The following is a 26,881-nucleotide window of genomic DNA, read 5'->3' on the forward strand; positions in this document are numbered from 1 at the left end:
ATATAATATAATAATAAAGTATCAGTCACTTGAAACATCGTCACTTCTAGGGTTAAAATGCTATTCACTTTATAAGCGTCGTAGATTATACGCCTAATTGCGAAGAACGAGCATCTTCTCTCACTTTCCTCTTGACTATCCCATTTGAAACAATTTTTCTTTGTCGACTTCGGAACTTTGGTCATGAAACTTGTTTTTATTCCTGCTCCTACTTTCCCTTCTTTCTTTTAAAATTGTAAACATTTAAAACAATTCGTTTCGAATCCGAAGACAAATGGATCCGTTTTTTTATTTGCTGACGTAGTTCGTCTTCCAAATTGTGATTAGTTTCGACTACATCTGCCCTTCGTCTTCAAATTCTGCGCTGTTTTCAATTCTTCTTCTAACAGGGGAACACCTGCTTCATTTTTTTGCTCCACATTTTAAAGTGTTAAAAAAAAGGAACTTCCAAAAATGTTTAATTGTAAAATTTTAATAAATATTTATCTGTATTCTGATGACGTAACTTTATCTACCATGAATATAATCTATAGACTTAAAAAAGAGTCTACGAACTATGTAGAAAATACAAACATACAAGAAAAAGAATGTTGTTATTCGACAGGCACATAAGATAAAAATAATTACTTATCCTTTGAACTATCCAGTGAAAACAGCAAAGCTCAATAATCTAATACGTAAATACTTACTTATTCAAAGGATCACAATGAAATATATACGAACATATTGGAATTTAGATTAGACTCTTATGAACGATACGCATCACCTGATATTAAAATAAACGCTTCCACTTATTCGAAAATGCATAATCAAATTTAAAACGATCCATTTACGTTTCAAATAAATTTCAAGTTTCAACAAATATTCGTGGCAGTCTATCTCAGGCAAAACCTACTTAATGCAGAATAAAAAAGGAAAAAATACTGAAAATACTTAAAACGTGAAAGCAATAAATGCACTATATTTTTGGTTGTATTACAGTAACTTTGACACTCTGTGTTACCACCAACTTTCCATAGCTAACCTACCGATCGTCATTACAGGAAATTGTCTTTTTTTATTAGTCCCTACGTCCCTAAACTTGGCGTTAACTATGACTAAACTAACTTCCACGGGCTGCTATAATACAAATCTTCAGAAATCCAGAAGATTTGTAAAAGGTAACTCACGCTATCGTTTCAGGTCATAATCGCCATGACAGCGGAACAAATTTACGGTGTCAATGGAACCCGGGGGAACCTGTCCCTCTTCGCAAACGACCTTAACATTTCGTCGGGCCCTTACGAGTTCGAACAGCTCAACAACTGGTGGGCACTGTCGGCCATAGGCTTGGCCGTCGGGACAGCGGCCGGAAATATCCTGGTGTGCTTGGCCATCTGCTGGGAGAGGAGGTTGCAGAACATGACCAACTACTTTCTCATGTCGCTCGCCATCACCGACCTGATGGTCGCCATCTTGGTGATGCCGCTCGGCATTTTGACGTTATTTCGAGGTACGTTTTACTCTTTGCTTGCGTACGTTGGTGTGTCGTGGGAGGCGATTGGCCAAAGCAAGAATTTAGGAAACACGAGCAGCTCTGTAGGAGTTGGCTAGGCTCTAGGAAAACATATGACTGTATAGGGATGGACGAGTTCAGTCTGTAAAATTAGTGAAATTCTAATACACTTTTAAGAAGCTAGGAAACAAAAAACAGTGTTAAACAACAATGGTACTGCAGTGAAGCATATTTCTTAAGAGAAGAACTCCCTCGGCATGGTGACGTTATTTCGAGGTACGTTTTACTCTTTGCTTGCGTACGTTGGTGTGTCGTGGGAGGGGATTGGCCAAAGCAAGAACTTAGTAAACACGAGCAGCACTGTAGAAGTTGGCTAGGCTCTAACAAAACATATGACTTTATAGGGATGGACGAGTACAATGTGTAGAATTAGTGAAATTCTAATAGACTTTAAAGAAGCTAGGAAACAAAAAACAGTGTTAAATAACAATGGTACTGCAGTAAAGCTGGACCTGATTTCATATTTCTTAAGAGAAGAACTCACAAGTGATGTTGATGTCTGGATCATAAAAGCGATCTAGATCTGTATCAGAGGTGAGAACAATGTGAATATAAATATTATGCCAAGACTGAATCGGAATAGTGTGATCAAAACTGAGGAGATACACTTGAAAAGAATTGTGCAAAAGAAATCTGAACACATAGGTGAATCGCGCCATCTCTCGAATATAGACGGCAAGGACAGATAAAGGGAATCTCAGAAAAGTAGAGTTCTCTATTGTTATCTTTCATATATCGTGCACTATTTCTACACATTTTTGTTCCCAGCATCTCTAATAGCAGCTCTTGGTTTTTGCTATTATGTATGTCCCGGTTCTCGTAGTCTTTTTGACAGAAATGGGTTCTACTGTGCTACCGTTTCCTTTATTTCTCCAGTTAATCAACAACAACAAGGGGGGTTTCTAATTCTTCGACAGCCCAAATGCCGGAACACCAAGACCACTCGATCTTGGTGCAGCTTTTTGATCATCTCATCGTGTACCAAGTTTAATTTAAACGTTCTTCATTGTTTATTTGGTTCCTGGGTTGTGATTCTTAGTTTTTTAGGAATGGACTTATTTATATTACCACCACTAAGTAATGATCGAACCCAATTCAATGCTCTCTAAAATCTTGAGTCCTCAGATTTCTGTGGGAAATGGGTAAAATTAAGATTTCTTAAGCTGTGGCAAGGGCCAGTTCTCTCATTTCGCTGACCGAACGTCGGTAATAAAACAGTAATAACCTATACAGCGCACGCTGGTGCATAATGAACGCGATCTCATTTCCTTCTAGTGGTTCGTGCGGAACGTTAAGTTTTGTGTATCACGACCCTTAATTTTAAAGTGTTCTCGTGTCAAATTCCAATTTTCTCTCTCGACGATGCAATATTTACCGCGAGCCGGGCCGCACAACGAAAGAACGGCAATTTAAAACTAACAAGCCTGTCTCATTCATATTCCAAGGGGTTTAATAACGTATACGACCGAGGCGGGAGGAGGGTTCGTTACGCTTCGAAACTTTCCCTCATTTCGTGCGACCTTGGCGGTGCGAGATCGTTATTACGCCTAAACTGCTACAAGCACACTACAGGAAGAGCAATTAGAACCATCAACTGTTTGTAGACTTCAAATAGGCATATGACAAAAAATATTTGACGTCCAAGCTCTTTCAGATCCTTTTAACCTAGCGAATGCTGTGAACTCCAGGCGTCTCAAAGAGAATTCTGTTTTTGATGGTTCGAAGATGTTGAGCGACTTTTTTACAAGTGATAACAAGTTTTGATAACGAAGAATGAGAAGGAACTTCAATCGAGAGTAAATATTATGTTATCTAAAAATGAACCTAGGAAAAAGAAGTGGTTTCCATCAAAATGACAAGAAGAAAGAAGGCAAAATGGAGGAAACTATCTACAAAAAAAAACCGAACAAATTGCTGATCGCTGATATAAGGCGATTTAAGAAATTTACGATGCAGCGCCGTTAATTCCCTTCTTCCACAATACTCGTGACGTTATTTTCAGTCTTTTTCTAGCCGCGTTTTTAGTCTTCTCTGGGGACGAGACTTGTCGCTCGATCGTAATCAGATTCATTTCGTCGCCTTTCTGGAACCTCCGCCGTCCCCCTTTCCCTAAAAGAATTCCTCGAGATGTTTTAATGGGATTTATATGTTTCGGGATGAATATTTATCCAGACACCTTGGAAACCCTCGGCATTCGTCTGTTTTTTTTTCATTCTGCGCCAGTGGCGTAGGTGTACTTTTGGCGTTCTCAAACTGACACTGTTGACATACCATGTAACAAATTCTGTGTGCGTACTGGGTTGTTCATTATAATTTGACACCCGCCAACAGGGTTAATTTTGAAAGATAGAAAAAAATGTGTAAACACAAAAGTTTAAAGATTTTTGCTCTATTATCTTATGCAAATGTTAGAAAAAACAAACGACTACCTGAAGTTGTCCAAATTACACCAACATAATTTTTTTTTAATGGAATACCCTATATATTATTAGCTTAAATCGTGTATCTTTCTTCATGATTTCGAAAACATATAGATAATTGACATTTCATTTAGCCATTTTTAAAATATTTCCGTTTATAAATAATTATCATTTCATTTCTGGACAGTAGCCATATTGTTTAAAAATTTTCAAGTCTGCTTTGATAGCAACCATATTATCTATGTTTACAATTGTTTTAACAATTTCCTACTTTTGACAACTAATCAAAACTAAAGATATGGAGCGTAAGTTATTATAAGATATTTCAGATGGGTTATACTGGGGGAGAAATAACTGTAATGGAATTACATGATTCAAATGGACATAACGTTGCAAGAATATGCAATTAATAATGTAACAATTCGAGGACCGAAATAGTGTCACACGGAAGATCAGGACAATGGAAATAAATTTTATATATCGTTGCAATATTACGAGCCTTGACATAATAACTTTCACTTCCATTTTCTTAATTTGTATGTTTCATATTTTTAAAAAAATAGTGAACGTTCTATACCTGAAGTTAAAGATTATCCGACAAGTTCTATGGAAAAGTTCAGCCAACGCTAAGATATCATATCAAGTTTCACCCGTATAAGTTCCTTCCAGTGCAAAATTTAACCGATGAACATAAAATGTATAGAAGATCTCAAGATTATCTAAATAATAAGTATAGACTTTGGATAGGTAGGCAAGGAACTATTAAATGACCTGGCAATACCTGAATCCTTATGAGATTCTTTTGTGAGGATAAAATGTATTATAATAGACCTGAAGGTTTACAAGTGTTAACAAAAAGACTTAATATCGTTTTACCACATCTAATCAGGGAAAACCGTGATTTTATCATCTCCTGTATTAACAGGAAATTGAAAGAAAATATTGTCCGATGTATAGAAAATAATGTAGGTCATGTGTATGATGTTTGACAGCTTGCAATCGTTGTTCGTTTTTTCTGACATTTGCATAAGATAGAGCAAAAACCTTCAAACTTTTGTATTTACACTTTTTTTTTCTCTCTTTCAAATTTAACCCTGTAAGTGAGTGTCAAGATATAATGAATAACCCTGTACACCCTAACGGGAAGGAAGATTGAACAAAAAAAAAAGAACTCTATTGCTAAATGTACGCCAACTACCGGTATCCGCATGAAGTGTGTCTTCATATTTGTCCATTCTTAACTCGGGACAACCGACTTTATAACTTAATTACAGAGAAACACTTATATTAAGCGACATTAATGCACCTCTTTATTGAAATGGTCGATAATATGTGAAAGACCCTCGTAAATTTGTTCGTAATTAACAGCGTCAGTAATAAGTTGCGATGTATCCTCTCTCTCTCTCCGGCGGAATTGATCGATGAAATAAGCTGCGGCGGAACGAGTTTTAGTGGAAAAGTTTGGCTCGAAATAACCGCGAGCTTTTCAATGAACTCCCCCATTCCGGATGCTTAAAACGCTTTTTGATATACAACGACCTGTTCCGAATGTTTGTGAACGTCATTTATCGTAGAATATTCGACTGTTTTCTTTGGCTTTTTTCGATAAAGTTAATCGACATAAAAATCTAATTTAAAGCTTTAAAATTGGCTCATCATCGACAGAAAGAAACCGCTTTAATCCGTCAGTAGAATAGCGAAGTGGGTTCTGAGAGACTTTTGGTGGAAAATTTTTAATCTTCATGAATCTTGGCGTTATCGAACCTCGACGATAGAAACGCTTGTAATCAAAATTTCGGAAGCAATGCGGCAACTTCGATTCGAATGCTTTGTTTCGTCTTCGGACCTGTAGGCCTGAGCATCAGCGACGGACTTTTAACTAAATAGGTACCTTTTGTTCAAAATCTGATTCTGTTTCACTCTCAGAGTCGCCATTAAGATGAATTGATTACAAATGTAACGTTTCCAGCTTTCGACAGGTATATTATGAAAGTTGAAAGTTGATTTCGATCTGACATTTGATTCTGTATAATTTAAATCAAATAAATAAAATCTCGGTTGGTTTAAACATTATTTTTATTAGTACAAGAACAAAGACTTGTATATTCCATGTTTTTGAGAAAGTAGTCCAGATCTAATGTACTTTTATACTCATCTTGCATCCCAAATTTTTAATTCGAAGTCTGGTTGCTAAAATGTCGGAATGATCCTTAGGTAAAATTAAGTTTCACACTAAGTCGTCAAGTTCTGATTGTGAAAATTGTTGTGGTTGCTGAGAAACACTCCATTTACCACCACCACAGGACATCTTCATCTATTTGAGGTTCAGGAAAACTTGTTGTGTCTTCTTCTAATTTAGCAGCATTCTCAAGTAATGAGACATCTGGGCAGATGCAGTACGTGCAAGAAATAGCAGTCATCAAAGTGATTTGTTGGCTCATAGGTATTCCACAAGCTAGAGATCGACTGGTTCTATCGTCCTAATATCTTAAACCCAGTACGCATACCTTACAAACAACATTAAAAATGAGCGTAGCATTGTTTTTAAACAGGTATGTCTAAATTTCTTGACCATAAAAGAACCACACACACGTAACAAAACATAACTGGCATTTCTTGGCATTTATAAAGAAATTTAATTGCACAACAATCAAAAATAACATCACAAAATCTTCGTCAGCCTGTGCTAGTGAGTAACATTTTACTTGGTGTCAAAAATTTGCTATCGGGTTGAATATCCAATATATGGATTAACACATGCGTTGAGCTAAACCATAACACAAATGTTGTTAAGGGCACTTCCAAAAGTTGTCCCTTCTCGTAACAAGCTTCAAAATAAATATCAATATGTTGCTTTGTGTAGCAGACTGTTAGTTTTGGTTAGTTGAGGAGAGGGTGAGGAGACTAGAAATTATAACGGAAATAGTTACATTAGAAGAATGAATGGCAAATATGATCCTACCAAAGGAAGGAAAAGAGGAAGACCCAGACTCTCATGTGGACAGGAAGTTCAAAATGCAATACAGATAATGATTGACAAGAGATTGCAGGATACATCAATATATGTAAAAAAAGGAAAAAATTAAGCTCTGAAGAACCCAACAGCAAGTTCGACTCAACAATAACCGACGCAAGAAGAATCCAGAAGTTTTGTAAAAAGCATAAAAGAATGAACAGTTTGAAAAATAACATGACAGTTAATCCTAGATGTGACAAACTCGATATAAAACCTTTTATGACTAATTAAAGTTTTATAGAGCTTGTTGTCTGGCTATGAAAGCAATTCTTTAGAAACATTTTGATTTATGGAAGCATAAATTTTCGAATCAAACTCCCACAGAAAGGGCCGTCTAACGATCCCTGCCTAGGTGGTATATCGCGCTTCTAGAAGCGAATGCGAACATTGCGGTTGGCGTACGTCCAAAACAGTACAAAATCTGCCAGAGATCGCTAAACGCAACCAACAGGCATAACACGATTAAACGGTTAGTAACGAGCAAACAGCGTTGTGGGATTCGAGGTAGGAAAACAGACGCGTCGGCAGTAATCTCGACATTAAAAGTGAGACGTTGCAAAAACGGGTTCGCATGTGAAATACGACCCGTACAGAATAGTTTGCTTGGCTACGTGCTTAAGTTTACGAAGAGTTGTGCTGAAGAAGTCAATACCGCTACTCATGTCTCTACCTGTCACTAATATGGGAATCAGTCAACCGAGACGGCGTGTATGCCCCTTATTTAGCCCCGCCCCCTCAAACAATATATAAGCAGGTACACAGCAAAATGCGAGCCAGTTTCAGTCAAGCTCTGAAGAAACCAACAGAATGATCGGTGACGCAAAAACTGACGCAGGAGGAATGCAGAAGTTTTGTAAAAAGTATTACAGTAGCTTCAGAAGTTTCTTTGAAAAAAAAAAGTCAATATGCAACTAGGTTTAATAATGTGGTACTACTCTATTGAGGACGTTTATGTTGATCTCGGATATCTGAGTGCGTGTGGCAAATAATTTTGAAGTGGTGCATGCCTCCAGAGTCCTATAAAGATTAAATTAGCAAAATTACGCCTGGATACTATAGCGTCCATCTGGATATCTGAATATTACTATATGTTTGGAAGGAACTTGGTGGATATTGTATCAGACTGATACATTATTATTTTATAGGGTGGACAGTTTATCTTGGGACATTAACTTATCTCCGAAACTACAAGGGATTGTGCCAAAAGTTCATTATTGTGTTATAAACCCTTAATTTATTTTATATATTTTTATTTATTATATGCAGGGCATTTTATTTTTCGTGAGCGAGTCTCAATTCTCTTATTTTAAATGGAATACGTGGTATGCTACTTCGTTTTTGAATTTTATACAAAATTCTAGACATATTTTGTGTATAATATCCTATACCTAAGATTAATCGGACTCGAATAACGGATTTCATATGAAACTATAAGGGATTGTGCCAAAAGTTAATTATTGTATTATAAACCCTTAATTTATTTTAATTTTGTATATGCAGGGCATTTTATTTTTCGTGAGCGAGTCTCAATTCTCTTATTTTAAATGGAATACCTGGTATGCTACTTCATTTTTGAATTTTATACAAAATTCTAGACATATTTTGTGTATAATATCCTATACCTAAGACTAACCGGACTCGAATAACGGATTTCACATGAAATTTCGGTATATATTAATACACGGTACTCAAAAAATAAGATTAAAAATGAAATTAAAAAAACTGCCAAAAAACTTTTTTTTATGGAAACTGCCTATTTTTATAATCTTGTCGTTAAAAATTAAGGCAATTTTATGCAAGGTTGTTTATGCCTAATAATTTCACATTTCAAACATAATACCGTAAAAATCGGGTCTTCCGATACATATCCTAACTACCATTCTCCCCAATCTATTCTCTATAGTGTGCACTTCAATAAGTGTAAATTTCTAACATCTAAGTAGCTCTAAGTAGCGTGGGGAATTTAAATTCTGATTAAAATATAATAAAAACTGCTAGTCTGAGGTATAGGAATTATACCCAAAATATACCGGGCGTTCCATTTAAAATAAGAAAATTGATACTCGCCCAAGAAAAATGAAACACCCTGTATATACAACACTAAAATAAGTCGAAGGTTTGTAATACTCCAACTAACTTCTGTATTTACTTGTACTTTTTTCTCCATAACCTATAGCGATAAGGTAGCGTCCGAAGACAAATGGCCCAGCCTATACATTAAGTGACAGTTTCATAGGACTTTCGTCTACTTTCAACTACTTCGGTTCAATTCCAGGCTATTTTCCGCTTCCATCCGTTTACTGCCTTGCTTGGATCTGCCTGGACGTGTTGTTCTGTACGGCATCGATCATGCATCTCTGTACGATCAGCGTCGATCGGTACCTCTCCCTGAGGTACCCGATGAAGTTCGGCAGAAACAAGTCACGACGCAGGGTAGTGCTGAAGATCGTCTTCGTCTGGCTTCTATCCATAGCCATGAGTTTGCCCCTGAGCCTCATGTATTCTAAGGTAAGCCTACAAATTAACTTTGGTTGAAGCATTAGTATTGTGGGTTGTTAACGTAAACAGCTCATACCACGTGTAGTCACGTCATAGATGATGCGATTTCTAGACACCACGGAAGCTACTTGGTTTTCCGACTTTGTAGTCCAAGATTCTTTTTTTTTAACTGCTCGTAGTGCATAGTGTACAAAATGATGAAGCAGCATAGCATGTCATTCAAATCCGCACTTCTAGCTGTTATAGCACTGAAAGTACCTACAATACACAATCATTTTGGGAATAAACCAACTTGGTTGGCTTGAATTAATATATAAATGACGTTACCAGGGAAAGATCTTGGACATGTATTTCCTATATTTTTGATTCTTTTTCGTATCAACTGTGTTTAGATCAGTCAAATATATAACATAAAAAGATTTTTTTATAATGAAAATATAGACATATATAGGCATTTTCTAATAAATGAGAGTTTCTGTGAAATATATAGAGACTCGTGAAATTGACACTTTGGAAGTCCTTAAAATTTGGAACCTAAACACATTATAAATAAATGTTTAATTGGAAGCGGACCATGGTCACCCCGTTACTTAATTCCCGTTAATTTTAATATTTACCGATGTTTGCTGTACCTTTGAATATACTGTTACCCCTGAAATGTGGAAAATTTCATTTCATATGTGGTATAAATGGACACAAGTAATGGATATTACTTAATATTTAGAAATTCTGAACGTCATCGAATCATATTACAGTAAAAAATATTTTGGTAAAACGAAACAATGTAAACGACGGCAACGCTGTGCCGGCCGAACTCGATGACATGATTACAAGCCTGTTTGATATGCGCTATACAAGAATCTGATGCGTCTAGTGGTTCGAGAAGAGCTCGAAATTTTGGAACTTACTGTCGTAGCGATGTTCCAAGCAAAAACCACTAATAGCTGACAAAATGGGCACCCGATGTATGATGGGCTCAATATTTTGGGAGCCGCCGTGCATCTTCTGGTATAAGAACGGAAGAAAATTTGAAGCCCGTACTTAAAACGGTTCGACCGTTATCGGACTTAAAGAAACTTCCTCCCGGTCGGTTACAGAGAACAGAGAACAAAAGAAAAAATTTTTTTGGACCCCGAATATTCGACCGAGCCGTTACCGAAATCTCAAGTTTAGAGATGAGCGTTGACACTTTCAGCGAAGTGCCAGGACGGCAATCCATTTTAGTAGATATGATAAGCGGTTTCGGCGATTGATTAGGTGAAGATAGCTGTCGACGACCTTGAAATCCGGGCGTTTCGCTAAATTCGCGCCTCATATTCCCCTGACGTGAGGGGGAGTTCCCCACCCTCAGCGCGGCTTAGTACGGATTCCACGAAAAACTTCCCCCCCTCACAGCCCGCGGCGCTCCTTAAAAGACACGAAATGAAAATCATTATCGAGCTTTCGTCTACAAATAAACCGAAAGGAAAACAAAAACAGTCGGGGGGCACGATGCCCAATTAAAACGTCATTGTCCAGCTGCAAAACCCTTTGATGTCGGTTCACAATGGCGAGCCCCGTCTAGCGACACGGTTAATAAATTACAATCGCCTCCGGGGGCCATTTTAATGGCGGTTATGACGAATCGATACAGGGTGGCGGTTTTTTCGTCCCACGTGCGAAGTGGAGGCATATTGCCCACCGGGTATACGAGATGTTTTCAGAAACATGTGACGACGGTCACTTGAAGTTTTTCAGTTGAGTCTTTAATTACTTAGTTTGCAAGATTTTGTGGCAATTCGGGAATGTCATACTTTTCACAAAACTTCTGGATTCCTTCTGCGTCGGTTGATGTTGAGTCGAACTTGCTAACGTTTCGCCAATCATCCTGTTGGCTTCTTCAGCGCCTAACTGAAACTGGCTCGCATTTTACTCTGTACTTGCTTATATATTGTTTGAGGGTAGAGGAGCTAAATGAAAGACCTCAGTCGTGATTATGATTGATGGGTTGCTTAAAGATTTCCATAAACTTTCGGATTTTTCGTTGGTACAAGAATTGATTACATGTAAGAATTGTAGTTTATGATTGTCTTAGTCTTAAGGCTCTTTCATATTCTTTGAGCCTAGCCGATATTTTTCGTCCGGTCTCTCAAATGTAATCTTTGCATGGAATGCTGTAAACTCCAGGCATCTCAAATGAAAATTTGTCTTTGATGGATTGAAGATGTTGAGAGATTTTTGGATTAATGGTAAATCTGGTTTTGACGTTATATTTCTTTATAACTTTTGATATGTGGTCAGTAATGTTTTAAATTTAAAGTTTTGAAGAATGTTTGAACGGTTGTAAGCTTGCGATTACTTTCGGATTCATTGCTATTGGAAGGTTGTGGTGAAGTGTATTTTATGATGGAACGCTTAATATCTTTAATATGTAAGTTATTAGAGAGAAGAGCAGGGGTAAGGTATTCTAATTCTAGGTTCAGTGAATCGGACTGAGATAGTTTTACGACTCTGTAAACAAGACAGTTGATAACCGATGATATGTACGTAGGTTTTCTGTAAACAGAATGACCCAATGTTAGGTCTAATTTTCTATTGATAAGATAATCTAAGAATGGGAGGTTATTATTAGCTTTTAATTCAATGGTAAAACGTAAAACGTACGAGTATGGCGTTTAAAGGTCTACTACTAGAGATTTTTGACCATTAGGCCAAATAACAAAAGTATCATCGCGTTTGCATAATTTTGGTTTTAGATGAAAGGTGTCGAGAACTTTCTTCTCAAAGACTTCCACAAATATATTTGCGATGGCTGGCGATAGTGGCGAACCCATAGCTGTTCCCGACGTTTGTTCAAAAATTTGACCGATATAAGAAAAATATGTTCCAGGCAAGCATTTTTCGATTAAGGTGAGAAGGTTTCGTTCCAGATTCTGGGATTTAAATATACCTGAAACAATATTGAAAATTTTCAGAAATAGAGACTTTAGTAAAGAGGGATTCTACGTCGAAACTAACCAGAATATCTTGTGTATCTAATGTAATACTTTTCAGTTGTTCAATGAAGTGTAAATTAAGTGTAAAACTATCCGTTTTCCTTATAAAGTTAAAATCCTTTATAGGGAAAACGGATAGGAAGCTAAATATCTTGCTAGAGAATATGTTGGAGTACCAAATCTTAGATCTGTCAAAGATAAAATTCCATTTGAGATGCCAGAAGTTTACAGCATTCCATGCATACAGCAAAGAATATATATATATATATATATATATATATATATATATATATATATATATATATATATATATATATATATATATATATATATATGGAAGAAGCCAGCAGGGTGACAGCAAGTTCGATTCAACAAAAACCGACGCAGGATCAACCAAGACATTTTGTAAAAGTATTACAATAGTCTATGGAAATTTCTTTGAAAAATTTGGGTTTATTTAATTAATGATATCAAAAGAAAATTTCATTTTATTGTTGACACACTGAACTAAAGATTTGAATCGCCCTGTATTTCGTCCCGTATTGTTTACCGAGGCGTGAACTGCGAGCGAAACGAGCGGTGTCCCTCACAATAGCGGAAAAACAAGCCGTTTTGTGTTTATTTTTTAACGTCGGATGTCGCGCACAGTAGCGTCGCCTTATTTCCAGCCTTTTTTTTTGTTTCCAGAACCAGGCCTCGTTGATAATAGAAGGGACGTGTCAAATACCCGACCCCTTGTACAAGCTGATCGGGTCGATAATATGTTTTTACATACCGCTGCTGGTCATGTTGGTGACGTACGCGCTTACGGTTCGCTTGCTGGCCAATCAGGAACAGAAACTAGGCACCGCGAACTGGTCTAGCAACTGGATGGGACCCACGGTCCCGCCCCTAGGTAAAGGCGTCATAGAAAATGTCGAAAAGAATAATTCTCGTTCCTATTTTACCGTCTTTATACCCGCACTTCTTCACTCCCTCCACTAGAAAAACCCCGTACTGTGGAAGAACAGTACCTGTTTCATGGAGAGTTTCGACAGCTCATGGTGGTAATTGTAATTTAAAAAGGGCTACCAGATTAAACTGAAAAACGTGTAGGGGTTTTCATTTTCATTATTTAGTTATTTTAAAAATTTTAGTAAATGAACTAACTATCTAAAATTGACATTTTCAATACGTTGTCGGTGTAGCTCGGAGAAATGTCGCATTACAAGTGATATTTCCAACTGCATCCTAACAAATCAGAACTAAAAGGTAGCGGGATTCCCCGGTGTGTTTCCAGAACGCCGATACACGTGGAAAAAACTGCTGATGACGAATTCGAAAAGCAACAAATCGTCGACGTCGCAGTACGGCCATTCGGCCGGCTCCACCGACACCGAAATGACGATGCTCGACACCAACGAACTCTGGATTCAAGAGTCGGAACCGACACCCTGCACGATGTCCGCTCTAGGTCAGTTCGGTGCGGAAATGTTGAAACTGTCGCGCACTTTGCAGGAAAACGCCATAGCGCAGGACAAAACCAAAAACGATCTGTTGGAAGGAAACTACGTCAAGTCGATGTAAGCCTAAAAAGTTTTAAAATGTTTGTACTGAACTCCCATTAGGAACCCGAAAGCACCATTCGAGTTATCGCTCCTTTTTTTTAGGTGGTTTCTCCTGGGGTCTGCTCCACTAATAAAGGGTTTGTCATTAAGAGGAGTTATTTTGATATTCAAAGAAAAATGGCATTTTCTTAAATGTTTATTTCAGATTAATTATGGAAAACGATATCTAAAAGTCGCAATGTGTTAAATCGCAAGATCTTGGTGGCCAATTATGATCACCTGTTCTACAGATAACACGCTCCGGAAACTTTTCCGTTAACGATCGGATATAAAAATCATTAATCATCTCTCGATAGCGTAATCCAGTCGTCATAGCTGTTATTCCAGTCTCATTTTCGAAAGAGTAAAGTCCAAGAATCCCGCCGGGCCATAGGATTTAACACCCGATTTCACAATTTTGTCTTATCAGTCCAGATTTTTCGATGAAATTCCGGATCATTTTCGTGCATTTAAAGGCCTTAATCAGCAAAGATGTTTTTGATGATCGGTCGGGTTGAGTTCTCGTGTGAACTTCATAAGCCTTAAGACCCGAATATTTGCAAAAAAAAAGCGAAATGATGTTTGTCGAATGCCCAATTCCAAAAAACAACGAGGAATGGACAAACCTGGGGTGAATTTTAATAATTTCAATGGTATCGTGCCATTTTTATTAATATAAAATATAAATTATTCAAAGTAACACCTCTTACTGAAGGACCCTTTACGTCACTATTTCGTTTTTCACCTCTGACGACATTTAAACGATGTTCTTGACAATTAACCACTAGCAATTTAAAATTTCAGATAACATCACCTATAGTGATTAAAGAGCTTCTGTAAGGCAAGCGCAAATTGCTCTCCATATTCGGCAACGTCATCTTCTACAGGGTGATCCGTTTAAGAAGGGGCTATAAGTCATGTCGAAACCTACGGGGGGTTACAATAGTATATTATGCAACAAGTGCGGTAAACGGCATTTGGCTCACGAGCGGAGCGAGAGTTTAATAAACGAGTGAGTGAAAAAGTTTACCGAACGTGTTGCATATTATACTTTTTCTACGACCGTTAGTTTTTGGGAAGATTTTCGCAAAACAAAACGAATACATTCACTGACATAACGGTCAGAATTGACAAACGTCAAAATTTCAGCGTAAGAAATATCTCCGAAAAAATCCGATTGCTCCATGCCGTAAAATCCCGGAAATGTCCGAAGCGGTTCGGATTCGTGGGAAACGAAAATGACGTGGTAAAGTGGCGCTCCCCGCACGCTAGATCGGTGCGTAATTAGGTATTTTACAGACGGGTGTAGAACAAAAATTTTTAATACAAAAGTTGTTTCTATTAACATGAACTTTTTTCTATTCTCCTAATCATCCTTTTTTTATAGAAATGGAACATCCCACATTTTATTGCATTTTTGGATAGTCCTTTAAAAGACAAATGCTTTTTCTCAAAATACGCAGTGTTGCCAATTTTCTTGAATGAAGCACCCTGTATATTATTGGATGTTCGAATAGTGACTTTAATAGCAATTTCAGATATATAACATAGTACGGGTCTCTGGCTTACCGTTTTGACTTAATTGGCAATTATTTTCCAATAATACATAAACTCTTTTACATTCATAATTTAAGAATCTTGTAAATAAGATCTTTAAATGGAAAATTAAAATTTACAAAATATTCATATTCTTAATAATATAGACCACATATCTTTAAAAAGTATGTAGAAACCTGTCTGTTGAAAGACACATACACAAAATTGATGATATTAGTTTTGACCTTTGTGACATAATCATCATAGTAGCTTTGAAACCAATAGTAGTTCTCTGTTGTGGTAATGTTACCGATTTTTTGACTGCTATAAATGTATTATAATATTTTCTAATTATTTAATTAAGTCGCATTTTTGTTGAGTCAATTTTAATATCCACGAAAGTAAAATTTTAGGATCCATATTATACAAACAAAATTTATTACCAGCACAATATTTAATGCAATTAAGGAACAAAATTCGACCACACATACGTAATAGTATTCCCCAAAGATAGAATACATTCATTTTTGTGAGGCACATTGGTTGTGCATAAGTTGTTTTTAATTTTATCTGCCAATTAAGCCAAAACGGTAAGTCAGTGACCCGTACTATGTTATATAATTAAAATTGCTTTTAAAGGGGCTGCTCGAATTTTAAGAAAATATTTTAAATTTTAGCATTGCCTAAAGAAAAGCATTATTTTCGTAAAACTAATAGATGAACAAAGTGTAAAAAGTTAATGATGGTTTAAACATAACCCGAATTCTGAAGATGATTAGCAATAAATTCAAAACGGTGCGTCGCAGACCCATACTCATATATACATATTTCAATTTGTCTTTGAAATGATCACTAAAAAATGCAATAAAATGTAACTTTGTATTTAAAAAAGTTAAAGGTCATTTTAATAGAAACAAGATTGGTAATTCTTTTGTAAGCCCCCTAGCTTTCGAAATAAGGTATACGTAGCTCTTAAACGGGCCAGCCTGTACCATCATCGGTTGTTGATGATTGGAATTTGCCAATCATCCTGCTGGCTTCTTCAGTGCCTAATTGAAAACTGGTTTAACTCCGTACCTACTGAACTGAGCTGGAGAAAATCTAACTCAATACTGATGCCGGTGCTTACGACTCAAACTCCAGCTTCAACTTCAGTCAGTCAAGTCTGGTCTTTCGATAGTTGTGTTTATTTTCCAAGTCATTTATGAGCGTTAGGTGAGAGACACGCAAAAACATTATATAACGTATGTATAAACATAAACTCCTATAACATTGTCTGAATCTACATTTGGGTTCCTACTGAGAGTTGAGAGAGAGAGAGAGAGAGAGAGAGAGAGAGAGAGAGAGAGAGAGAGAGAGAGAGACTATTCGCTTACAATCGTGTGGATTATCAATGCAATCAACAGATCAGGAAACAGTCTGGCCAACTCGCGTAGCTCCTTGCTAGTTGAGTCGTCGTCGTCGTCGTCGTCGTGGAAAACGAAACGGCGTCGCGCCTCCACCTTCCACGAAGGCGACGGGAGAGACGAGTCACCCGCGCCGAAATGGCGGAGGCGTCGGGGTTACAGCTTCCACGAGATAAGTGCCACCATAACGGAGGACAGTCGCGTTGGCGCAGATGAAAATGCCCTGCCGCTGCCGCTGCCCTGTACGTGTCCATATTTCGGCAACGCTGAAAAGAGAGACGACGACCGGAAGATGGCGCTGTCGGTCGCCAAGCCGACGTCACCGGCGGCGCTGCTGTCGCCCGGCAAAAGCAGCAACGACACGTCGCCTAGCAACGTCGTAGTGACGTGGGAATCGAACAAGAGTCACAGGAGAGGTCGGTGTATAGTATAGAAGACAACTTTTTCGGTGGAGCATACATTCGAAGCTGTAGTGTTGAATTTTTTCTCTTTAACAAAACATAAGCGGAAACTTCCATTTTACGATCTTACAATCTCATGTTTTTGTTAAGCTCATGTCAGTTTCATGAAATTACTGTTACGATTCAATATTTTGCCAAACACTGCGTATACTAATTGAGTAAGTTTAAAGATTAAGGCTCACGTAGCGAATTAACGGAACGCTGAAATAAAACATCCCTGTTTGCTACAGTTTGTTAGTTACTGCGAAAAATGACAATTTTCATTGGAACTTGCCGTCCAGTTTTCCAGTAAACAGTAGGATCTACCGTTACCGTTTCGCGAAAGTGGATTTCATCGATTTCCATGAAGGTGACACCTTAGTAAGACGTTTACAGATTTCTCTTAATTCTCTTGTTTAAAGAGTCGTTAAACTATCGCAACCTGAATCACTAAGCCCAACCCAAACTTTTCTCTTCTTCCTTACATTAAAACATATCAAAATCAATAAAACCAGATTCACCACTAGTTCAAAAATCTCTCAACATCGTCAAAGACGAAATTCCATTTGAGTTACGAGGAATTTGTCCATTGGACACTGAAAGAAACTGATTAAAGAAAACTCCAAGAATCCATGGAAATCTTAGCACAATTATCCAATCTTTAAGTCCACGTGAGACTATCTATCTCACCATCAGTATCCAGGTACATGAGTGTCTTTTAGGGTTCTTTTAGCAGTAATCTTCCAGACTGTTCGTGGAGAGATGCACGTTGAAATTCACATCTGTTCATATAAGAAGTATTTTCAATGGGGCACTATCGAAAATTTTAATACACACTACGAGTGATTTTCGGTTTCGCTTTCTCAGGTACGAGTTTCGGCAACACAAGGAACACCCTGCTGAGCGTCTCGCCGTCCAGCACCACCCAAAGGACACCGCTCTTACGTAGATCCGCGACGTTGCGTCATAACGGACAGGATGCGACCTTGACCGACCGCAACAAGAACCCGTCGTCTCCGTGCCTCCTTCAGAGGTACAACTTCACGACGGGCACGGGCAATATCACGCGTAGCATCAGGTCTCACCATTCCCGCAACTCGAGCATCCTGTCCAGGAACTCCTCCAGACACGGCCGTATTATCAAGCTGGAGCAGAAGGCGACCAAGGTGCTGGGCGTGGTGTTTTTCACTTTCGTCATCCTGTGGGCGCCGTTTTTCATCCTGAACCTACTGCCCGCGTTCTGTCTCGAGTGCGAGAAAAACCTCGGCGCCTGGGTAATGCACTTGGTCACTTGGCTGGGCTACGGCAGTTCCATGGTGAACCCCATCTTCTACACGATCTTCAACAAGGTGTTCCGGAACGCGTTCAAGAAGGTGCTGACGTGCCGGTACAGGAAGACGGCCTGGAGACCGCAGAGATGACACCCGCGGGTCAAAAGACATCAGAAGACTGAGTTATGAATCGGGTAACCCTGGGTAACGTATTTGTTTGGTTTGGGTCCGTTGTTGAACAACAGAACTCGCTGGCGTTTCGCCAATCACTAAAATTATCTCAACCCAGAATTAGAACACCCGACATTTGCCTCTCTAAAATCCAACAACATTGATAAAAAAGATCTCCGTACAATCATACTACCCCTATTCCATGAAAAAATAGTTAGAGGAGCATTTGAAGAAACACAAGGAATTAAAATAAATGTAAGTCATAAGATGTGCGGATGACTATCTCACAACTTAATGGAATAACTATAGTAAGCATCAGGCACCATTACGAAGGTCTCGGTCTGCATAGAAATACCTCCAACACCAAACTTTTTTCCAATTGGGATTTAGTCGAAATATATAAGCGCATATAAACAATATCTTGGAGCCGAAAAGTATCACATGTTCCTGACATTTTAAATAAGAGAAGGGAGCTACTGTTCAATGTTAACGGAAAGCTTCACATTAGGAACATATCATTAGAGACCCTAGGTTCAAGACGATGGGTCACATTGCATCTGCTGGCATTTCCAGAATTGCAGCATCCAAGCAATCAGAAGTTGTTCCAGAGACCTGCAATTAAACAATTTTCGACTCCACCCCCTTCAAACAGTACATATGCAGGTACAAAGCAGAATTCGACCCACTTAAAGTTAAGCTCTGAAGAAGCCAATAATATGATTGGCGAAACGTCCGCAAAGGGGGATATTTGTAAACTGTGCCTGTTTCTTTGACAAATTGACTTTAAATTTATCTTTTTTTTTTTCAGAACGTCACATTCCGGGTCTGACTGAAGCGGGCCGTCTTGAGTAAACCAATCTTGAGCTAACTAGAGCCTTCGACATTCCGATACTTTGTAGCGTCTCCCTCTGACGTTATATCGAAGAAATACGCTGCATCTCATTATAGATGAGGTACAAGCGGCTCCAGCCAATGAGATTTACACCTCGAAACGTAATGTTGGCTGCATAACCACTTTTAGAGGTTAACGTCACTGGCTACTACTGTTTAGACTAACTAGGAGATGGTATTTAGAAGACTTTTAGATACTTATATTTTTTATGTTCCTCTAGATATTTTTGCATATCACTTTTTTAATACAAGAATCTGTTTCTATAATAAATTCCTTGAGAACGTCGGCGTTTCATTTCGCGACCCCCTTCGCAGCGTGACGTCATCAATTTTATTTATCAATATCAATAGTGGATCTTCCTTTAAGCATGGACTATTTAGTTCTTAAAAACATGAAATATTTGGTCCTGTAGCAGAGATTCTAAAACTTTACAGATATGTCAATGTCAAACTCCAGAGCAGTAGAGTTTTCCGAGCCTTGGAATTGTCCATTTTCAAATAGCCACACAAATGAAATTTCGCTACGAATTCAGGTTCCTAGGCCAATATCAAACTCCTGATCAGTAGAGTTTTCCAATCAGCCTTGGAATATTATGAGATTTGCGATCTACAGGCTCTTTTGTGTACGGGAATAATTTTAGACATTTTCCGCATACCTGGAACGGCTTGGTTTCTCAGACACAAAATAAAGTACAAGCGGTTTGGCCAGAACAGAGCGAGAGTCATGTATAAGGAATGTTGGAATTAAATCTGGATCCATTAAGAATTTATGTTTACTTTAAGAGCTTTTTCCGCCTCAGATTCAAGTACACCTGTTTTTTTTTTAATAATCGAACAAACTTATTTAGGATCTTTGTTAATGTCATATTCAATACTTTTTACAAAACTTCTGGATTCCTCCTGCGTCGGTTTTTGTTGAGTCGAACTTCCTAATGTTTCGTTGCCTTCGTCAGAGCTTGACTGAAACCGCTCAGTCAGTCAAGCTCTGAAAAAGCCAGCAGGATGATTGGCGAAACGTTATTAAGTTCGACTCAACAAGGAGGAATCCGGAGGTTTTGTAAAAAGTATTACAGTAGCCTGTGGAAGTATCTTTGGGAAAAAAAAAGTTATTAAAAGATTTTATTTTTCACCTAAGGCATTAAAAATATTGACTACCAGTACATCTGAGCCTATTGCATATTATATTTCAATTAAACCGGGGGGATACTTATTATTACTATATACTTTCCAAAACGAAGAACACATACGTTAATACATTCATACAGATTTTCATAAAACAAGGAGCAGGCGGACTCAACGTCCGATTCATAGAAAAGAAATGGCCAGCCGAAGTTTAAAAACGTATCGTACATGAGCATTATTATTATTATCATAAAGTGACTAAATGTAAACAGGATTGTATCTCCGCGATATCGGCGTCAAAGATTAGGCAATATCGACTTGTGAACCAAGCTGACCACAGCAAAGGAACCGATTGTCAGTAATAAACAAATTTACGCGCATTATGCGGCCATTTTTCGAATCTTTTTCGAAAATTACGAGGCGATTCTTTGCGACGGACCCCGGCCTCAGGGTCGGCATCCTTGGGGTGCCCTTCGACAAGGGTCAGCCGAAGGCAGGTGTCGCCGACGGACCAGACGTCATCAGAAAACTGGGCTTGATCGACAGGCTCAGGGACAGCTTGGAGGAAAGCGGTGAGTCATTACCGAGAGGGAGTGGGGGATTCGTTTTTATATCGTCTAAAAGACAGTGCGTCGAAAGACTATTGCTGCCAGTGGCGTCCTTGCGCGATTTTCTCGTGAGACGCAATAAAAGAATATTTGGAAAAATCGACCTAAATAATTTTGGATCTTTTTTCTTGGAGAAGGATTTTTAAATTCGTTCTGTTCCGCTTCTCGCCTGATTTTAATTTCATTGTATTTCTTTTTTTTTTAAGTACGTGAAATTCGGGGCAGGATATGGTAAATATTTTATATATCAGGAAAAACTAAATTAAAAGAGAATATACAAACACAAGTGTCGTCAACATAGTGGCGATAAAACTAACATCACTAGAAAACGGAAATTTAATCAAAAATCGCACAAATTTTTATTGAAAATCATTTCCCTGAAAATAACGTTAATAAAATTTTAAAATATCAATTAAACAAAAAATTCAATATCAAAAATATTTAAAACGTATTATTTTTAAATACAATATCATAGTTCGCCACAAACCTTACGAATTTAGAGCATCAATTTTAAACGCATTGAAAGCTAAAATTTCAGCTAAAAGATATCAAATAAACAAGTCCACTTTTATAAAATCGTATACATAAATATAAATATACTGCTTCAATCGAATATGAAAATTTAACAAACCAAGAATACAATTTGAAAAATATATATATTTTTAATAATAAAATAAAAAACAGCCGTTCCCTATTTCTAGACCCGCAGCCACAGACAGAAAAATGAAAAAAAAATCATCTGTTGTCGGGGCTCCGCAAGATACCAGAGAGTGAATTTGGCAAGAGATTTAAAAAAATTGGAATATTTCACATTATTCTCCAGTCATTATAAATGATCTAACATCGTGCACCTACAACGATAACGAGGGCCCAAGAACAGAAGAACGAATAAAGATCAAAAATTTTTTATTCTATAATTTACTTTTTAGAAACAAACACTTCCGAAAATAACTATCGCAAACTACAACACTTATTTTGAAATTATACATCCCGTATCCTACTACGTTACAGGCGGTCAAGTCAACATTAGGGACTACGGCAACGTAGCTTACGACGTGGCGGCCGATTTGGAAACCAATAACGTGCCGAACATGAAAGGTTACGCGCACGTAGCCGCCTGCAACCGCGAGATTTCGAAAAACGTGTCGGACATCATCAGGGATGGCCGGATCTGCATCACGCTGGGCGGCGATCACTCGTTAGGTATATTTCGCGACATTAAACCCCAACTAACGCGTTGATGTTACGTCTGAAGGTAAACTTCTTCTTTATTGCGTCCTCCGATTGGGCCGGTCAATCGGTGACATTTGCCCGCCACAGATAATAGAAAATAACACACCCAGAGTAAACAAATGGAACCGGGTACACTTTAGTCACAGATAATAAACGTAGTAAAAGGAATAGCGTTATTTGGATTTGGATAGTTAAGTAAGTAGTACCGATTGCTTTTCTCTGTGGTACAGGTATAGGCACGGTCGACGGCCATCTTAAGGCGATGAACGAGAACGTCTGCGTGTTGTGGGTGGACGCGCATGCGGATTTGAACACCAACAAAACATCGGGCTCAGGAAACGTGCACGGGATGCCGATGGCAATCCTCGCTAAAGAGCTTTGCGACTACTGGCCTTACCTGCCCGGTATGGACTGGCAGAAACCGGTACTGTCGCTCAGGAACGTCGCGTACGTAGGTCTGAGATCGGTTGATTCTTACGAGAGGCTCATCATTGAAAAACTTGGTAAAAAGTTACTGCATTCTGTCTTAATGCGCGAGACATAAATATTAGCGGCTGTAGTTTGACAGGGCACAGATGTGGCTGACTCTTGTGATTATATAAACCTTTTAATTTTTCTTGAATACCTAACAAACACTTGTTTATCTACCGACTATTTAATAATGATAAAGTACTAATATAATGTAACTCGTATTCCACACCACTATAAAATGAAATTCATTATCCACATCAAAAGCTACCAACCCGAGGTGATATAGAATTATTATGTCATAATATTTTTTTAAAAAATGCATCTTCAAAAATACCTTGTAACTTTTTTTTTAGAACTATTAGTCACGTAAACAAATCTGATAGACTTTAAATTCAGTTTTGGTTGTAACTTGAACTTCGATTTTTTAAGACACGGCCCTGGATTTCTTTATTTCGGATTTTAGGGACTAAAGTAGAGTATGGTCCAAAAAAAACGAAACGTTGTGGAAGTTTTCCACGTTTGTGGCGGAAAAGATATTAGAGTATCCAATTAAAACAACTACTTTAAATTTTCATTTATTTCATTTATTCACAGAAATAAATATCAAACCTTCACTCCTCGAAGACAAACAGGAAAATCAATAATTAAATATTAGGATCGGGCACAAATGTATGACATCCGCGTAGAGAAGCAGCTGTTATATTCCATTTATTCATCATTTTCTTATTATGAGAATTGAGAATCCGACATAATTGTCGCTATTTTCATAAAATCGTGATGCAATAAAAAACGGGAAACAACTAAGTATTATACTAACTAAAACAGAAAACAGAACATTTAGACACTACAATAATTCAAATTCAAATGAATCTGAATCGGTCGTTCGTACTATTGGGATTCAGTGACTATTACCGCTTACGGTTTATACCTTGCATATGGCAACATAAATTTTTGATGACTCAAAAGATTCGGTTCTCGTAAAATGAACGATTGACGCAACACTAATCTTCAATTCAATGCTTTTCACAATTTCTGTTGGACACGACTGCTGTGATCAACACTAATCTTAATATAATTCTTCCTCTTCGCTTCTAGTGGGCAATTCACGATGGATACTCGCCCATCGCAACCCGACCTGCCGGAGGTTGTGGGTTCGATTCCCACCGGGTGCCTTGGGTGTTGTTTATAAGTTTTTATTTACTTGATCTTAAAATAATTAATATCTCAGTCATCTACCAATCTCTATAATTATTATTATTATAACCGAACCTTGCAATATAACTTATAAATTGTCCATCATGGCATTAACAAAGAGACCGTAAATTATTTGTTCAAAACATCAATGAGATCGGGGTTAATAATGGCAAATTTCGATGAAATCCGAACAGGCCTCTTAAATTATCCGCGCGCAAAGTAATCACTCGACGTCGAACTCGGAAGCTACCTAATTGATATCAGATTTCGGGGCCTTAGCGGTCCGAGGAATAGGATGTCAAATAAATTGGAGACGCTCTTGAATTAATAGCCGACCGAACCAAAGAGCTGCGCGAGGCAAATGTTTCAAGTGGACGGTCGCCAATAACGAGATGGATAAAAAGTGGTTTGTCGCTTTTTCGGCAAACCGCTGTACACTGATCAATCAAGTTATAAATACGTGACGTAGGCAATTGCTTGTGCGTGGAATGGAAACGTCGCAAATTGTTAACGGTGCTGCTCGTATTTGGATAGAAATTGTGCTGTCAAATCGTTCGTAACGCGGGCCACAAAAGGAAGCCCGGAATAAACAAGTTGGTCAGGGAATATGTCAAATTAAAGCAAAAAAAAAGTCGATCGCCATAAAATAACAAGTGAAAATGTTAGGTTAAAACATTTAAGTTTACTGTTTAAGTTGTTGGAACATCCTTAATAATAAAAGTGGTGTTTTTTGGCAACTTCAGTAGTTTGTGAAGTGAATTGAATTAAAGAACCACAAAAACTTAACTACTTAATAGTATAAACAACAAAATTTCAAACAATCACCATAATTTTATTATTTATATGATTTTGTCTTCTTTGAACTTTAGATTTTCGCGGCGAATTAGTTTGTACTTATAATTTTCTTATCTTAATTATTGTTTAATCAGCGAAAGGCCCATAATAACTTTATTTCTCACAGCTAGTCTTCAATATTTTCAATAAATAGTAAATCACGTTGGTTTCCGTGTTATGTGGCTGCAACGCAAGGTTATTCGTATGTGATTTGCGGTTTACCGCATTCTTTCAGAGTTTGTAAGGTTTATTAATAGATGGCGCGCCTTAACTTAAGAATTATTCTCGGTCCCAACGAATATATTCCACAAATCATTTTCATTGTAATAATTTAAACCGTAAAGCGCGTTCCACTTAACAAAACTTTTAAGCTACTAAATCTCTAATCGCTAATCAAGAATCGTTCCCAGTGTTTGTTCGGTATTAACTTTGAATTATTGAAATAACATGTTAAGGAATTAACGCGTTCGGCATGGAAGATGTCGAGAACTTCGGGATAACCAACGTGGTCGACATGGCACTGAAAAGGATCGATCCGGATTCGTCGAGGTCGATACATGTCAGTTTCGATATCGATTCGTTGGACTCTCTCGAAGCGCCGAGCACGGGAACGTCGGGTGAGTGCACCGAATGTCCGCTCTCGCTCGGGCGATCTCAAATCGTGAGATTTTAGTGCGGGGCGGTTTGACCCTACGCGAAGGCATCCAGCTCATGGAAATGGTGCACAGGACCGGTCGATTAAACGGCGTCGATTTGGTCGAGGTAAATCCGAACATCGGCAGCGAGCTCGACGTCGGCCGCACCGTCGAAGCCGCGATTCACGTCATCATGGCGTCCTTAGGGTACTCGAGGAAGGGGGCCCTGCGAAGACGCGCCGACACGCTCCCCCTGCAAACGTTTCCGCCTTCGCAACAAATAATTTTGTAAACGTCCGTAAATAAAAATTGTCTTGTTTGTTGTTTTAACTAAACGCGTAGGTAAAAAAGTTTAGTTAGCGCGTGCGTCGAAGTTTAGGAGGGACACTCGTCCATTGGCGATATCCGTCGGTAGTAGTTCTTCAATCATCCAACATGATTTCATATACTTTGCGCCCATATACAGGGACCCTTATGTCTTCAGAACGTTCATTTGACTCTCAATGACCTGATGCCTCTTAATAGAAACCGATTGCGTGAGCTTAACCAAAGAGTATAAGATAGAAGGGAAGGTCGCGTATACTGTTACGAATGCCATCTAGTGTTTGCGTCCAAGGACTAGAATACTGTCATGGCTGCTTAAAGTAATTCGTCACACTGAAAATACCACAGTAGCTTGTAACTTTATTTATATTTTAATAAAAAAAAGTTAAAACTATTTCAACAATTTTTTTTCACATTTTACCTTTCAAACTTTATACTGAATTGAACCGTACGTCCCACGCACCTTCCGTTTCATGACTGGACACATTAATTTGGAAATAATGCCTGTGTATTTTTGGTAAGTTAATTGCGATCTGTGGTGTGTATTTTTGTAAACCAATTGCGATCTATCGAACGATCCGAGCGCAGCTTTTGCAGTAAACCGTCAAGTGGTTTGTTTTCTACCGATTAGAGTGGTTCTATCTCGAATTCTATTATTTCCTCTGACGCAGAGTACCACTGCTTAATTAACCAT

The 26,881-nt window shown here is 38.0% G+C and overlaps 2 protein-coding genes across 3 annotated transcripts in view; both read left to right on the forward strand.

Annotated features, from left to right (window-relative positions):
• Positions 1-20,038, forward strand: part of LOC132696393 (D(2) dopamine receptor) — a 36,260-nt gene extending 16,222 nt beyond the window's left edge. Inside the window, exons 2-8 of one of the 2 annotated variants that reach the window (XR_009618026.1) lie at positions 1,183-1,492; positions 9,267-9,499; positions 13,153-13,360; positions 13,745-14,027; positions 16,994-17,409; positions 18,301-18,908; positions 19,684-20,038. Coding sequence is in view for 1 of the 2 variants with exons in the window: in XM_060661195.1 (XP_060517178.1) it covers positions 1,195-1,492; positions 9,267-9,499; positions 13,153-13,360; positions 13,745-14,027; positions 16,994-17,409; positions 18,301-18,854 (1,992 nt within the window). In the remaining variant the exon portion in view is untranslated. The remainder of the gene's footprint in view (positions 1-1,182; positions 1,493-9,266; positions 9,500-13,152; positions 13,361-13,744; positions 14,028-16,993; positions 17,410-18,300; positions 18,909-19,683) is intronic. The other variant, XM_060661195.1, reaches the window with a different exon arrangement.
• A 1,186-nt stretch (positions 20,039-21,224) lies between these two features.
• Positions 21,225-26,527, forward strand: LOC132696508 (arginase, hepatic). Its single transcript, XM_060661367.1, has 5 exons — positions 21,225-21,460; positions 22,508-22,699; positions 22,960-23,232; positions 25,684-25,845; positions 25,902-26,527. The coding sequence occupies exons 1-5, from the start codon at positions 21,271-21,273 to the stop codon at positions 26,153-26,155; spliced, it is 1,071 nt and encodes a 356-aa protein (XP_060517350.1). The 5' UTR covers positions 21,225-21,270; the 3' UTR covers positions 26,156-26,527.
• The last annotated feature ends 354 nt before the right edge of the window (positions 26,528-26,881 follow it).

The sequence above is a fragment of the Cylas formicarius genome, unplaced genomic scaffold (assembly GCF_029955315.1).
Source record: "Cylas formicarius isolate icCylForm1 unplaced genomic scaffold, icCylForm1.1 PGA_scaffold_1__22_contigs__length_36826433, whole genome shotgun sequence".
Classification (NCBI taxonomy): Eukaryota; Metazoa; Arthropoda; class Insecta; order Coleoptera; family Brentidae; genus Cylas; species Cylas formicarius.

Bases quoted from the DNA above. Each gene is read 5' to 3' on its own strand.
- LOC132696508 (XM_060661367.1), top strand. From the start codon at position 21,271: ATGCGGCCATTTTTCGAATCTTTTTCGAAAATTACGAGGCGATTCTTT. The intron at 21,461-22,507 runs GTGAGTCATTAC...ACTACGTTACAG, and splicing joins GGACAGCTTGGAGGAAAGCG to GCGGTCAAGTCAACATTAGG. The intron at 22,700-22,959 runs GTATATTTCGCG...TCTGTGGTACAG, and splicing joins GGGCGGCGATCACTCGTTAG to GTATAGGCACGGTCGACGGC.